At 47.6% G+C, this 15,595-nt stretch overlaps 1 protein-coding gene across 1 annotated transcript in view; it reads right to left on the bottom strand.

The window, feature by feature from the left end:
- Nucleotides 1-14,828, bottom strand: part of LOC144482887 (uncharacterized) — a 124,207-nt gene extending 109,379 nt beyond the window's left edge. Inside the window, exons 1-2 of the mRNA XM_078201723.1 lie at nucleotides 14,766-14,828; nucleotides 8,577-9,419 (exon numbers count right to left, since the gene is read on the bottom strand). Of these exons, the coding sequence (XP_078057849.1) occupies nucleotides 8,577-9,419; nucleotides 14,766-14,828 (906 nt within the window). The remainder of the gene's footprint in view (nucleotides 1-8,576; nucleotides 9,420-14,765) is intronic.
- Between the last annotated feature and the right edge of the window lie 767 nt (nucleotides 14,829-15,595).

Genomic DNA, 15,595 nt, shown 5'->3' with positions numbered 1-15,595 from the left:
AAACCTGTTGGACTTTAACCTGGTGTTGTTAAACTTCTTACTGTGTTTACCCCAGTCCAACGCCGGCATCTCCACATCAAGGTTATATAAGGCATTGGTGAGGCCGAATTTGGAGTATTGTGTACAGTTTTGGTCACCTAGTTACAGGAAGGATGTAAATAAGATTGAAAGAGTGCAGAGAAGGTTCACAAGGATGTTGCCGGGACTTGAGAAGCTGAGTTACAGAGAGAGATTGAATAGGTTGGGACTTTATTCCCTGGAGCGTAGAAGATTGAGGGGAGATTTGATAGAGGTGTATAAGATTTTGATGGGTATAGATAGTGAATGCAAGCAGGCTTTTTCCGCTGAGGCTGGGGGAGAAAAAAACCAGAGGGCATGTGTTAAGGGTGAAATGAGAAAAGTTTAAAGGGAATATTAGGGGGGGCTTCTTCACGCAGAGAGTGGTGGGAGTGTGGAATGAGCTGCCGGATAAAGTGGTAAATGCTTTTAACATTTAAGAAAAACTTGGACGGGTTCATGGATGAGAGGGGTGTGGAGGGATATGGTCCAAGTGCAGGTCAGTGGGACTCGGCATAAAATGGTTCGGCACAGACAAGAAGGGCCAAAAGGCCTGTTGCTGAGCTGTAATTTTCTATGGTTCTATCTCTCATTGGTGTGAGTGAGATTATGACTCAGCAGGTGGGATAACTGAGTGAATCCCTTCCCACAGTCAGAACGGGGGAATGGTCTCTCCCCAGTGTGAACTCCCTGGTGTCTCTGCAGATTGGGTGAGCTTTTAAACCTCTTTCTGCAGTGAGAGCAGCTGAATGGTCTCTCCTCAGTGTGACACCTGGTGGGACACTGGTTCTCCAGAGGTTTTGAAGCCAATCCTACAGTCAGAGCATTTAAAGGATCCCTCATTGGTGTGGGTGAGATTGTGTTTCTGCAGGCTGGATAACTGAGTGAATCCCTTCCCGCACACAGAGCAGGTGAATGGCCGCTCCTCAGTGTGAATGTGTCGATGAGATTCCAGCCGTGATGGGACCCTGAATCGCCTCCCACAGTTCCCACATTTCCACGGTTTCCCCCTGGTGCGGGTGTTCTTGTGACTCTCCAGGTTAAACAATGAGTTAAATCTCACACAGAACACGGGTACAGTCTCTCCCCGCTGTGAATGCTGTGGTGTATTTTCAGGCTGTGTAACTGGTTAAATCTCTTTCCACACTCAGTGCACTGGAACACTCTCACTCGGGTGTATCTGTGTCTCGGTGATTTTTCAGTTACATTTATGTTAAAAAAGAATTCTGAAGCAGACAGAACAGAAAAAGATTTCTCCTTTTAGATTCAAAGGCCAATGATATTCAGGTCCTGATTAAATGAATAACTCTGTCAGGTCTTGATGTGTTGTTTGATTTGAGATTTCTGCCTGTAAATCGTCAGCGTCTGCAAATCTATCCTGCAAAAGGAGTTTATAAAATTCATCAATGTCAGTACAGGATAGAAATTCAGAACAGACAATTCTAGTTTCTATGGAGCATTCTTTCCTCTCTCATTCCCCAAAAGCTGTGAATCTCCATCCCACACACTCTCCCTCCATTCTCACTCTGCTGTATCTAATGTTCACCCTCCCAATTCTCCTGAAGGTGCTGATTCAGGCTGATTGACAGATCCATACTCACTGCGTCCTGTCCTGGATGTGGAGATGTCGGCATTGGACTGGGGTAGACACAGTAAGAAGTTTCACAACACCAGGTTAAAGTCCAACAGGTTTATTAGTAGCACGAGCTTTCGGAGCACTGCTCCTTCATCAGCTGTGTGCAGGATTTGGTTCGCAAACAGGGCATATATAGACACAAACTCCATTATAAGATAATAGTTGGAATGCAAGTCTTAACAGGTAATCAAGTCTTTACATGTACAATGTGAGTGGAGAGAGGGTTAAGCACAGGTTAAAGAGATGTGAATTGTCTCAATGTTGTCTCAATTGTCTCACGTTGTTTGTATCTTAAAGACTTGATTAGTTGTAAGTATTCACATTCCAACCATTATTCATGTAAATTGAGTTTGTGTCTTTATATGCCCTGTTTGTGAACAGAATTCCCACTCACCTGAAGAAGGGGCTTAGAGCTCCGAAAGCTTGTGTGGCTTTTGTGACCAAATAAACCTGTTGGACTTTAACCTGGTGTTGTTAAACTTCTTACTGAATTGTCTCAAGCCAGGACAGTTAGTGAGATTTTGCAAGCCCAGCAAGTTGTGGTGGTTGCAGATAGTGTGACATGAACCCAAGATCCTGGTTGAGACCGTCCTCATGTGTGCGGAACTTGGCTATCAGTTTCTGCTCAGCGATTCTGCACTGTCGTGAGTCTTGAAGGCTGCCTTGGAGAACATTTACCCGAAGATCAAGGGCATTCAGCCTCTGATCTTCGAGTAAGTGTTCACCAAGGCGGTTTATAGTTTAGTTTTGATTGTTTATTAATTAGTGTCACAAGGAGGCTTACATTAACACTGCAATGAAGTCACTTGAAAATCATGAAAAAAGTGCAAACAATCTATGAAGTTACTGTGAGAGTCAGCATGGACTCGAGTTGTCCAATGGACTCCTTCTGTGCTGTAATGACTCTATAACTGGAAATATATAATGTAGCTACAGTACAATATGACAAGATTGGAATGATAAATGTATTTATTGCAGGACCAGGAATAAACCTGTCTGATACAAGAACACTGGACATATCTCTGTCCTATATTAATTTACTGTCCCCTTAAATGTCAGCCATCTCTGGGAGAAACCAGCCCTTTAATTGTGAACATTAGGAAAGAGACCATCCTTTTAGATAGACAAATAAATGTGTCAAGCTGAGGGAGCAAAGGATGTCAATGTCTTTAAGAGAGAGAGACCTGGGCCAACCTTTCCGGAGTCTGCAGCCTCCCTGGATTCACTTCCATTGCCTTCAGTTGCTGCAAGTCCCCAATTTCCCCCAGAATGAGAAAAGAAATGGAAAGGGTGAGAAAATAAAGTGTTTTACTCACAGATGTTGGCTTCTTTTTGTTTATTACAAATACGTTAATACAAAACAATTACAAATACACAAAGAACAAATGTGAAAAAAATACATTACCAATGGCTAACGCCATCCATTTATCAGTTACTACCTTCCATTTCGGAAGGGTTCATCGTCAATTACAGTTTTCCAGGGCATTGCCCTCAAAATACACCTCCATTTACAAATCATAATCTACAAATCTACAAACATTAACACAACACTACAACTGTACACAACAAAAAATAAACACTGAAGCATAAGGGCACCGTCCCCTGGGTTTGTCCACCTGCCGGGGGATGCAACCCTCCAGTGGTACTCATATCCGGGGGTTACACCTTACGGATGTTCAGCCGGAGGGGGGAAATGGGGGAAACCACCCTGCCAACTCAATCCGGAATCCCTTCCGGAATTTCAGCCGGGGCGGTGGGAGAGTCTCTCCAGGGTACTCAGTTCGGGCCTGCCTTCCCAATTTTTCTCCCGGAGAATAAAAATCCCTCTGGTGTTACTATGTCCGGGGCTTCACCACCCAGAACTTTCCCCAAGTGGATGTCACACCCCCCGGGGGTGCCTTTATCCAGGGGGGGATGCCCCCCAGGCCACAAATAACGCAAGAAAATAGACGGGGGCCAGAACAAACCACCAACTACCATAACAGGATAACCACATATTACAATAACAAACAATCCATGAAAAATACATTACCGATGGCTAACACCATCCATTTATCAATTACTACCTTCCATTTCGGAAGGGTTCATCGTCAATTACAGTTTTCCAGGGCATTGCCCTCAAAATACACCTCCATTTACAAATCATAATCTACAAATCTACAAACATTAACAACACTACAACTGTACACAACAAAAAAATAAACACTGAAGCATAAGGGCACCGTCCCCTGGATTTGTCCACCTGCCGGGGGATGCAACCCTCCAGTGGTACTCATATCCGGGGGTTACACCTTACGGATGTTCAGCCGGAGGGGGGAAATGGGGGAAACCACCCCGCCTACTCAATCCGGACTGCCTTCCGGAATTTCAGCCGGGGCGGTGGGAGAGTCTCTCCAGGGTACTCAGTTCGGGCCTGCCTTCCCAATTTTTCTCCCGGAGAATAAAAATCCCTCTGGTGTTACTATGTCCGGGGCTTCACCACCCAGAACTTTCCCCAAGTGGATGTCACACCCCCCGGGGGTGACTTTATCCAGGGGGGGATGCCCCCCAGGCCACAAATAACGCAAGAAAATAGACGGGGGCCGGAACAAACCACCAACTATCATAACAGGAAAACCACATATTACAATAACAAACAATCCATGAACAACCATACAATTGTGAAACATTTCGGAGGCATCGCCTTCCAGAGCTTCGCCCATCAACATTCCACCGTCCGAAGTCGACAACGCTCAACTACAGTCCTCCAAAGTCCACCACTCCGGGCCAGAACTTCCAAAATCACACCCACTGGGGCTGCACCGTCTGGGGTCACACCTTCCGCGGCTGAACCTTCCGAAACCATAGTTCCCAAATGGCTCCTCCCTGGCTTGGGTCTTCCGAGATTGCATCTACCTGGGCCACGCCTTTCAAGGCACAGGAATCCCAGCGAGAGCAGCATTCAACAAGCCCCAGCCGAAACAAAAAGTTCTTGCACAAGTCACGAACCCAAGCACTTGAAACAGAAACTTCACGCCGACCAAGACGCTCCTCCCAGCGGCCACATTTCCAAAAGCTCACCGCAAGGCGCGCATTAAGCCCGCCTTGAACTCCTTATCCTCTGCCCGCCCCCTGCCTGGAGCACACTATACTGGCCAACACGCAAAGCGAACGGCCAATATGGTGGACTGGCTGGACAATCCAATCTTTCCCACTCACAGATGTTGGTTTCTTTTTGTTTATTACAAATACGTTAATACAAAACAATTACAAATACACAAAGAACAAATGTGAAAAAAATACATTACCAATGGCTAACGCCATCCATTTATCAGTTACGACCTTCCATTTCGGAAGGGTTCATCGTCAATTACAGTTTTCCAGGGCATTGCCCTCAAAATACACCTCCATTTACAAATCATAATCTACAAATCTACAAACATTAACACAACACTACAACTGTACACAACAAAAAATAAACACTGAAGCATAAGGGCACCGTCCCCTGGGTTTGTCCACCTGCCGGGGGATGCAACCCTCCAGTGGTACTCATATCCGGGGGTTACACCTTACGGATGTTCAGCCGGAGGGGGGAAATGGGGGAAACCACCCCACCTACTCAATCCGGAATCCCTTCCGGAATTTCAGCCGGGGCGGTGGGAGAGTCTCTCCAGGGTACTCAGTTCGGGCCTGCCTTCCCAATTTTTCTCCCGGAGAATAAAAATCCCTCTGGTGTTACTATGTCCGGGGCTTCACCACCCAGAACTTTCCCCAAGTGGATGTCACACCCCCCGGGGGTGACTTTTTCCAGGGGGGGATGCCCCCCAGGCCACAAATAACGCAAAAAAATAGACGGGGGCCGGAACAAACCACCAACTATCATAACAGGAAAACCACATATTACAATAACAAACAATCCATGAAAAATACATTACCGATGGCTGACACCATCCATTTATCAATTACTACCTTCCATTTCGGAAGGGTTCATCGTCAATTACAGTTTTCCAGGGCATTGCCCTCAAAATACACCTCCATTTACAAATCATAATCTACAAATCTACAAACATTAACAACACTACAACTGTACACAACAAAAAAATAAACACTGAAGCATAAGGGCACCGTCCCCTGGGTTTGTCCACCTGCCGGGGGATGCAACCCTCCAGTGGTACTCATATCCGGGGGTTACACCTTACGGATGTTCAGCCGGAGGGGGGAAATGGGGAAACCACCCCGCCTACTCAATTCGGACTGCCTTCCGGAATTTCAGCCGGGGCGGTGGGAGAGTCTCTCCAGGGTACTCAGTTCGGGCCTGCCTTCCCAATTTTTCTCCCGGAGAATAAAAATCCCTCTGGTGTTACTATGTCCGGGGCTTCACCACCCAGAGCATTTTCCCAAGTGGATGTCACACCCCCCGGGGGTGACTCCATCCAGGGGGGGATGCCCCCCAGGCCACAATAACGCAAGAAAATAGACAGGGGCCGGAACCACCAACTATCATAACATGAAAACCACATATTACAATAACAAACAATCCATGAACAACCATACAATTGTGAAACATTTCGGAGGCATCGCCTTCCAGAGCTTCGCCCATCAACATTCCACCGTCCGAAGTCGACAACGCTCAACTACAGTCCTCCAAAGTCCACCACTCCGGGCCAGAACTTCCAAAATCACACCCACTGGGGCTGCACCGTCTGGGGTCACACCTTCCGCGGCTGAACCTTCCGAAACCATAGTTCCCAAATGGCTCCTCCCTGGTTTGGGTCTTCCGAGATTGCATCCACCCGGGCCACACCTTTCAAGGCACAGGAATCCCAGCGAGAGCAGCATTCAACAAGCCCCAGCCGAAACAAAAAAGTTCTTGCACAAGTCACGAACCCAAGCACTTGAAACAGAAACTTCACGCCGACCAAGGCGTTCCTCCCAGCGGCCACATTTCCAAAAGCTCACCGCAAGGCGCGCATTAAGCCCGCCTTGAACTCCTTATCCTCTGCCCGCCCCCTGCCTGGAGCACACTATACTGGCCAACACGCAAAGCGAACGGCCAATATGGCGGACTGGCTGGACAATCCAATCTTTCCCACTCACAGATGTTGGCGACAGGAGGAAGTTTCAGTCAGTCTGAAGCTCAATCTTCATTCACACAAAGCCCGCGCTCTGATCAGCTGGAGGACCAGTGTCCTTCCAGTCCTCCAACTCTTCCCATTGGTCAACACCTCAGGTCAGGGGGTGGGACCTGCCCTGCAATTCACAGCTTCCCCCTCCCTTGGACATGCGCAGTCCTGGGCTGGGGGGAGGGGGCGATCACCGAGCAGCTTCTCGCTCTGGCCGGAGCCGCCAGCCGGTTGCCTGGAAACCTTGGCTCGATGTGGTGCAGGGGGAGGGGAGCAATGGGTGGGGGCGGAGCTCCCGGGTCCGCGCGCCCGGGCCTGTGCACTGGAACCCAGCGACGTCACCGCGGAGCAGAGTGATTCCTATTGGCTGATTCAAGGATGGCTTCACTGTGACATCACAAAGGGGAAGTTGTCCAATGATGATGTAATTTAAACAATGCCTGAGATCACTTCACTTCTTGGTCAGACCCCCTTTTCAGTCCAGTGCTACTTGGAGTTTACCGTCAATTCAACAACTATTGGGTTACAAGTCCCTCACAGTTCTGATCACAAATTTATGATAAAATAATTTAAACAATGCATGAGAACGCTTCTTAACTAACTACCTACCACTGTTTGTTGATTGGTCAGACCCCCTTTTTACAGATTCAGGAATCTCAGCCACTGAACACCAGCCGGTCCTGGAATAAGTTTAATTCTAACTCATTCTGAGTAAATATTCTCACCAGCTCCTCTGTCGGGGCCCTGCTAAGCAGCTTTAATGGTTCATGATTGCAGAAACTGAGCAGTAACAGGAATGTGGTCAAGATAGTCCAGTCCCATAATGCCTCACATTCAACCTGCAGTCCTTCAGTTATAACAGAATATGTGGCTGTATGTAGCTGCTTCGGCCGTGGTCAACCCCAACACTGCCTTCTTGAACTGTTACAATGCCTGAGGTGAAAGTACACCCACAGTGCTGTTAGGGAGGAATTTCCAGCAACACATTCCACACTTCCTCTAGACTGTGGGTGGATACGCGATTGATATTTCATTCAACTGCACTCAAGCTGAGTTATTCAAATCCCTTTATTGTACGTGACAATATATTCATGATTTCTTTAAATCAGAAATTAAACATTCCCATTTGATTTCAGGTATTAACATATTCTGTTTGTTTGTTCTTTATTGTCAATGACAGGCTGGGGTTGTTCTCCTTGGAGCAAACGAGGTTGAGGGGGGATTTGATAGAGGTGGACAAGATTCTGACAGGTTTAGATAAGGTGGACAAAGAAAAGCTGTTCCCATTAGCTGACGGGACAAGGATGAGAGGGACACAGGTTTATGGTTTTGGGTCAGAGAGGAAGGCGGGATGTGAGGAAGAATATTTTGATGCAGTGAATGATAATGACCTGGAACTCGCTGCCTAGGAGGGTGGAGGAAGTGGAGACAATAAACAATTACAAAGGAAATTGGATGGGCATCTGGGGGAGTTTCAAACAGAAATAGTGACTCTTAACTTCCTAACACCCTGTCACTCTGTGATCCTTGTGAAATTTGAAACCAGGTATTCGCAACAAGACTCAAAGAGCATCAGCCCACTGGAGGCAAAGTTGTGAGACCGGCCAGTCCAGCAGAAAGAAACCCTCCGACCCTCCCCATTGACCAACTGTGAGAATGAACAAAATGCAGTCCTGGATGTAATTGAGAGCAGAAAGAATAACAGCAGAATCCAACCCCTGGAATCACTCGTGAACTCGCTGGTGTTTCAGCAGCTGGGATGAAACTATGAATCCCTTCCCACACTGAGAGCAGGTGAACGGCCTCTCCCCAGTGTGAACTCGCTGGTGTATCCGCAGGTTGGATAACTGACTGAATCCCTTCTCACACTGAGAGCAGGTGAACGGCCAGTCCCCAGTGTGAACTCGCTGGTGACACCGCAGGGTGAATAAATCAGTGAATCCCTTCCCACACTGAGAGCAGGTGAATGGTCTCTCCCCAGTGTGAACTCGCTGGTGCGCCTCCAGCTTAGCTAACTGACTGAACCCCTTCCCACACATAGAGCAGGTGAATGGCCACTCCCCAGTGTGAACTCGCTGGTGTCTCCGCAGAGTGGATAAATCAGTGAATCCCTTCCCACACTGAGAGCAGGTGAAAGGTCTCTCCCCAGTGTGAACTCGCTGGTGTCTCTGCAGGTTAGCTAATTGACTGAACCCTTTCTCACACTGAGAGCAGGTGAACGGCCTCTCCCCAGTGTGAACTCGCTGGTGTTTCCGCAGGGTGGAAATATCAGTGAATCCCTTCTCACACTGAGAACAGGTGAACGGCTTCTCCCCAGTGTGAACTCGCTGGTGTGCCTGTAGGCTGGATGACCGAGTGAATCCCTTCCCACACTGAGAGCAGGTGAATGGTGTCTCCCCAGTGTGAACTCGTTGGTGTCTCTGCAGGTTAGATAATTGACTGAACCCCTTCTCACACTGAGAGCAGGTGAACGGCCTCTCCCCAGTGTGAACTCGCTGGTGCGTCCGCAGGGTGGATAAATCAGTGAATCCCTTCTCACACTGAGAGCAGGTGAACGGCCTCTCCCCAGTGTGAACTCGCTGGTGCGTCCGCAGGGTGGATAAATCAGTGAATCCCTTCTCACACTGAGAGCAGGTGAACGGTTTCTCCCCAGTGTGAACTCGCTGGTGTCTCTGCAGATGGGATACCCGAGTGAATCCCTCCCCACACTGAGAGCAAGTAAATGGTCTCTCCCCAGTGTGGCTGCGCCGATGAGTTTCCAGCAGGGATGGGACTTTGTATCTTTTCCCACAGTCCCCACATTTCCATGGTTTCTCCATGGTGCAGGTGTCCTTTCCTCTCTCTTCAGTTGAAGACTCGTCCACACACAGAACAGTCCCCCGCCCCTCCCACACCGCTGTGAATGGTGTGATATTTATTCAGGCTGTGTAACTGGTTCAAGCTCAGTGCACTGGAACACACTCACTCCAGTGTGGCAATGTGTTGGCACTTTTCCAGTCACACTAATGTTTGAAATCTTTTCAAGTCATCAGATCGGACAACCATTTCTCCTCGATTCAAAGGCCGATGATATTCAGGTCCCAAAGAATGTGACTCTGTCAGATCTAGATGTGACGTTTGAGATTTCAGCCTGTGATTCCTCTTTCAGTATCCTGTAAAGCAAGTTTACAGAAGTCATCAGTGTCAGTGCAGGATGGAAATTCAGAACACACAATTCTAGTTTCTATGGAACATTCTTTCCTCTCTCCAGACTCCAAACATTGGCTCTATTCTCTCTCTATCTGGGGGATAGCGTGGGAAATGATGCTGTGGTAGATCAGCCAATTCTCAATGAATGGTTGAGGCAGTTCGATGGGCTGAATGGCCAACTGCAGCTCCTGTTTCTTATAATTTGTGTGTGGTGGACAGGAAGCAGTGAGCATGGATCTGTCAATCAGCCTCAATCAGCACCTTCAGGAGAATTGGGAGGGTGAATATTAGATACAGCAGAGTGAGAATGGAGGGAGAGTGTGTGGGATGGAGATTTACACCTTTTGGGGAATGAGAGAGGAAAGAATGTTCATTAGAATCATAGAATTCCTACATCTTATCAACCGTCCCTGAGCCTTCACAATGAATCTCTCTTCTCAAGACACTCTTATCTCTGACTTGTCTGTTCTGCTCGCAGTCTCACAAAGCAGCTGCCTGTGTGCTGATACAAGGGGCCCTGCGAGGCAAGTTTAATGCTCCATGACTGTGTCTTTAATGACTGAATAACTATAGGAATATGGTCAAGTCAGCTAAATCACATGATGCTTTATATTACGGTTAGTAACTGTCCATTTTGTTAACACAGCACATTTGGATATATAAATACATATAAAAGCAAAATATTGCGGATGCTGGAATCTGAAACAAAAACAGAAAATGCTGGAAAATGTCAGCAGGTCTGACAGCATCTGTGGAGAGAGAATAGAGCCAACATTTCAAGTCTGGATGACCCTTCATCAGAGCTCTGACAAAGGGTCATCCAGACTCGAAATGTTAGTCTATTCTCTCTCTATAAATATATATAGGACAGCTGCCTCAGCCTTGGCCCACTCTAACACATGCACGAAGCAGGGCTGACTATGTGGAAATGCTCAGATTAAAGTTTCCTGCCTTCTCTTTAACAGCGAGTGAAAATGTTTATCGGCTTGCAGACCTTCAAAGGAGTCAGTGTCTGCTATTTCAGCATGAACAGGCTGATCTTCACCGACGTAGGCCCCAGAACATTCTGCTTTTCGGCCTTCACCAGACGGTGAGCAAGACCAGATTTCTCCATAACAAATACCAAAGGCGAGATATGGGGATATGCTATGCAAATAAAAGATTAGCAGAAGTCAATTTTGAATGCAAAAGGGTGAAAAGCTCAGATTTAATTGGCGAATAGGTCCGTCAATGAAGGATTAGAAACATTCCTGGTTTCTGATCTGCTGTAATTGACTATTATTGCCAAGTTATTTTTCTGTAACATCAGAACCACTTGCGGGACAGCTGCACAGGGTTTCTCCTTGTGCACAAGTCATTAAAGGCCCCACATTGGATTGTGCGCGGTGTCCACTGCTGTTTGTACTCAAGTCGACTAAGAGTGCCTAAAGTTGCTGGTACCCAGGATCTCTGACAACTCTCCCTAACCGGACCTTGACTATCCAAAGGTTGGCCAGAATCCTCTCCAGTAACTTACCCGCCACTGTTGTCAGGCTCACCGGCCTGTAATTACCAGGCTTCTCTTTGCAACCCTTCTTAAACAATGGAACAACATTAGCCACACTCTAGTCTTCCAGAACTTCACCAGTGGAAAGGGATGAAGCAAATATCTCTGCAAGAGCCTCTGCAATTTCTTCCCCACCCTTCCACAAGATCAGAGGATGCACTTGATTAGATTTATTACTGTCACATGTACTAGTATACAGTGAAAAGAATTGTTTCTTGCACACTATCAAGACAAGGCATACAGTTCATAGAGAAGGAAAGGAGAGAGTGCAGGATGTAGTGAATCTCTGGAATTCTCTGCCCATTGAAGTGGTGGAGGCTTCCTCATTGAATATGTTTAAATCACGGGTAGATAGTTTTCTGATCGATAAGGGAATTAAGGGTTATGGGGAGCAGGCGGGTAAGTGGAACTGATTCGCTTCAGATCAGCCATGATCTTGTTGAATGGCGGGGCAGGCTCGAAGGGCCAGATGGCCTACTCCTGCTCCTATTTCTTATGTTCTTAGTGTTACAGTCATAGCTAAGGTGGACAGAAAGATCAACTTCGTGCGAGATAGGTCCAATCAAAAGTCTGACGGCAACAGGGAAGAAGCTGTTCTTGAGTTGGTTGGTACGTGAGCTCAGACTTTTGTTTCATTTCCCAAGGAAATAGGTGGAAGAGTGAATGTCCGGGGTGCGAGGGTTGATTATGCTGGCTGCTTTTCCGAGGCAGCCGGATGTGTACACAGAGTCAATGGATGGGAGGCAGGTTTGGGTGATGGACTGGGCTTCATTCACAATCCTTTGAGAAATCCTTTGTTGAGAAAAGCATGGATGTTAGGGAACTTGAGGAAATAAATAGTGATGTCTTGAGGAGTGTACATATAACAGAGAAGGAGGTGCTGGAAGTCTAAAAGTGCATCAAGGTAGATAAATCCCGGGGACCTGCTGAAGTGTATCCCAGGACATTGTGGGAGGCTAGGGAGGAAATTGTGGGTCCCTTAGCAGAGATATTTGAATCATCGATAGTCACAGGTGAGGTGCCTGAAGATTGGACGGTGGCAAATGTTGTGCCTTTGTTTAAGAAGGGCTGCAGGGAAAAGCCTGGGAACTACAGGCCGGTGGGTGAGCCTCACATCTGCAGTGGCTAAGTTGCTCAAAGATATTTTGAGAGACAGGATCTACAGGCATTTAGAGACGCAAGGACTGATTCGGGACAGCATGGCTTTGTGAGTGGAAAATCATGTCTCACAAATTTGATTGAGTTTTTTAGAACATAGAAAAAAATACAGCACAAACAGGCCCTTCGGCCCACAAGTTGCGCCGGTCATGTCCCTACCTACCTAGGCTTATATATAGGCTTACCTATCACCCTCAATCCTATTAAGTTCCATGTACTCATCCAGAAGTCTCTTAAAAGACCGTATTGAGTTTGCCTGCACCACCACTGACGGCAGCCGATTCCACTACCCACCACCCTCTGAGTGAAAAACTTACCCCTGACATCTCCTCTGTACCTACTCCCCAGAATCTTAAACCTGTGTCCTCTCGTAGCAGCCATTTCAGCCCTGGGAAAAAGCCTCCGAGAATCCACCCGATCTATACCTCTCAACATCTTGTACACCTCCATCAGGTCACCTCTCCAAGGAGAAAAGGCCGAGCTCCCTCAACCTATCCTCATAAGGCATGCCAACCAATCCAGGCAACATCCTTGTAAATCTTCTCCGCACCCTTTCAATCATTTCCACATCCCTCCTGTAATGAGGCGACCAGAACTGAGCACCGTCCTCCAAGTAGGGTCTGACGAGGGTCTTATAAAGCTGCATCATTATCTCCCAACTCCTAAACTCAATCCCTCGATTGATGAAGGCCAGCACACCATATGCCTTCTTAACCACCTCCTCTACCTGCGAGGCCGATTTAAGAGTCCTAAGGACCCGGACCCCAAGGTCCTTCTGATCCTCTACACTGCTAAGAGTCTTACCCTTGATATTATATTTTTGAAGGGGTAACCAAGAAGGTAGATGAGGGCAGTGCAGTAGATGTTGTCTACATGGACGTTAGCAAGGCCTTTGACAAGGTACCACATGGTAGGTTGTAGCATAAGGTTAAATCTCACAGGAGCCAGGGTACGGTAGCCAAATGGATACAAAATGGGCTTGATGACAGAAGATAGAGGGTGGTTGTGGAGGGTTGTTTTTCAAACTGGAGGCTTGTGACCAGCAGTGTGCCTCACAGATCGGTGCTGGGTCCTCTGTTATTTGCCATTTATATTAATGATTTGGATGGGAATATAGGAGGCATTGTTATTAATTTTGCAGATGACACCAAGATTGGTGGCATAATGGACAGTGAAGGTTACTAGGATTGCAACAGGATCCTGATCAGTTGGGCCAGTGGGCTGATGAATGGTAGATGGAGTTAAATTTAGATAAATGCAAGGTGATGCATTTTGGTGGATCGAACCAGGGCAGGACTTACTCAGTTAATGGTGGGACATTGAAGAGAGTTATAGAATAAAGAGATCCAGGAGTACAGGTTCATAGCTCCTTGAAAATGGAGTCACAGGTGGATAGAATGGTGAAGAAGGCATTCAGCATGCTTGGTTTCATTGGTCAGAACATTGAATACAGGAGTTGGGACGTCTTGTTGGAGGTGTAAAAGACATTGGTAAGGCCACACTTGGAATACTGTGTACAGTTCTGGTCATCCTATTATAGAAAGGATATTATTAAACAAGAAAACATGCAGAAAAGATTTACGAGGATGCTACCGGGACTTGATGGTTTGAGTTATAAGGCTGGATAGACTGCGACTTTTTTCTCTGGAGCGTAGGAGGCTTTGTAGTGACCTTATAGAGGTCTATAAAATAATGAGGGGCATAGATCAGCGAGATAGTCAATATCTTTTCCCATTCCATTGTGACCTCACACTCCGACCCATTCCATTATGACATCACACCCTCACACATTCCATTGTGACGTCACACTCTCACACATTCCATTGTGATGTCACACTCTCACACATTCCAATGTGACGTCAGGGCTTCCCTCTCCGATCACAATCCCTGCCGGCCTCCCACATGCAGCCTCAATGGCGGCAGTCAGCCCGGGTCTAACATTACAAGCTGCCGCTCCATTTGGTACAAAGGGGGGGGACCGGGAAGTTCATTTCCGGGGTTTGGGTTTGAACAACATGGTGAGAAAGTCTCTCCACCCACCCGCCACATTTATCATTCCCCGCACGCCGCCCTCTACCTTGTATTGATCTCGGTTCCGAGTCAAAACCGTCCCTCCATCGCCATTACCCGCACTGCGCATGCTTCAGGTCCCGCCCCTCATTCACTCCGATTGGTTGGAGGACCAGCAGCTCCCGTTCGGTCCTCCAGCCCCGCCCCCTCTTCCTACTGGTCCGGAGCTGCCGTCAATCAGTTCCCGGGCATTGTGATGTGGAGCATGCGCAGTGGCATTGCTGTCCTTGGCGCTTGTTTGTCCCGGAGAAGCGGAGTCAGCGTTAGGCGGTGGCTGGGAGGATTTGGAAACACTTTGTGGATCCGCAAACCCTTCAGAATCATTGTCAGCTCCCTGGTTTGCAGCTGCGGGGCTTCTCCCTCCCGGGAACAGGCCCAGGTTAACGGCCCCATCCTGGCTCAGCCACTGGAGGATGGTTCACATCAGAGGATGGGGGAGGGGGCAATAAATAAGAGGTTACACTTTGGCCTCAAATCAATGAGGACTCTGATCTCTGGGAAGGAAGGAAACCCTGGGAGGTGGGCGGGGAGGATTCACAAACACCCGCTGGAGGCCCCAACACCCCCAGTAAAAAGCTGCAGCTCCCTGCAAGGGACCAGGAGAGAAAATAATTGATTTTATTTTCAATCTGTACAAAAGAGAACTGAACCCAGCCAGAATAGAAGGTGGGAGAAAAGATTTGTGAAGATATTTCACACTGGGTTTGCCAGGCTGACCAACTCTCTCAGAGAAAATGAAAGGACATCCTTCATGAGTCTGTCGGAGCAGGTGAGCAGTATTGTGTGCGGTGCTGCTGGAACTGTGTGGGTGGACACGGGCTGGTTGGCAGCCAGAAC

This window comes from Mustelus asterias, unplaced genomic scaffold (assembly GCF_964213995.1).
Source record: "Mustelus asterias unplaced genomic scaffold, sMusAst1.hap1.1 HAP1_SCAFFOLD_43, whole genome shotgun sequence".
Lineage (NCBI taxonomy): Eukaryota > Metazoa > Chordata > Chondrichthyes > Carcharhiniformes > Triakidae > Mustelus > Mustelus asterias.
This window is presented reverse-complemented; position numbering and strand designations above follow the sequence as displayed.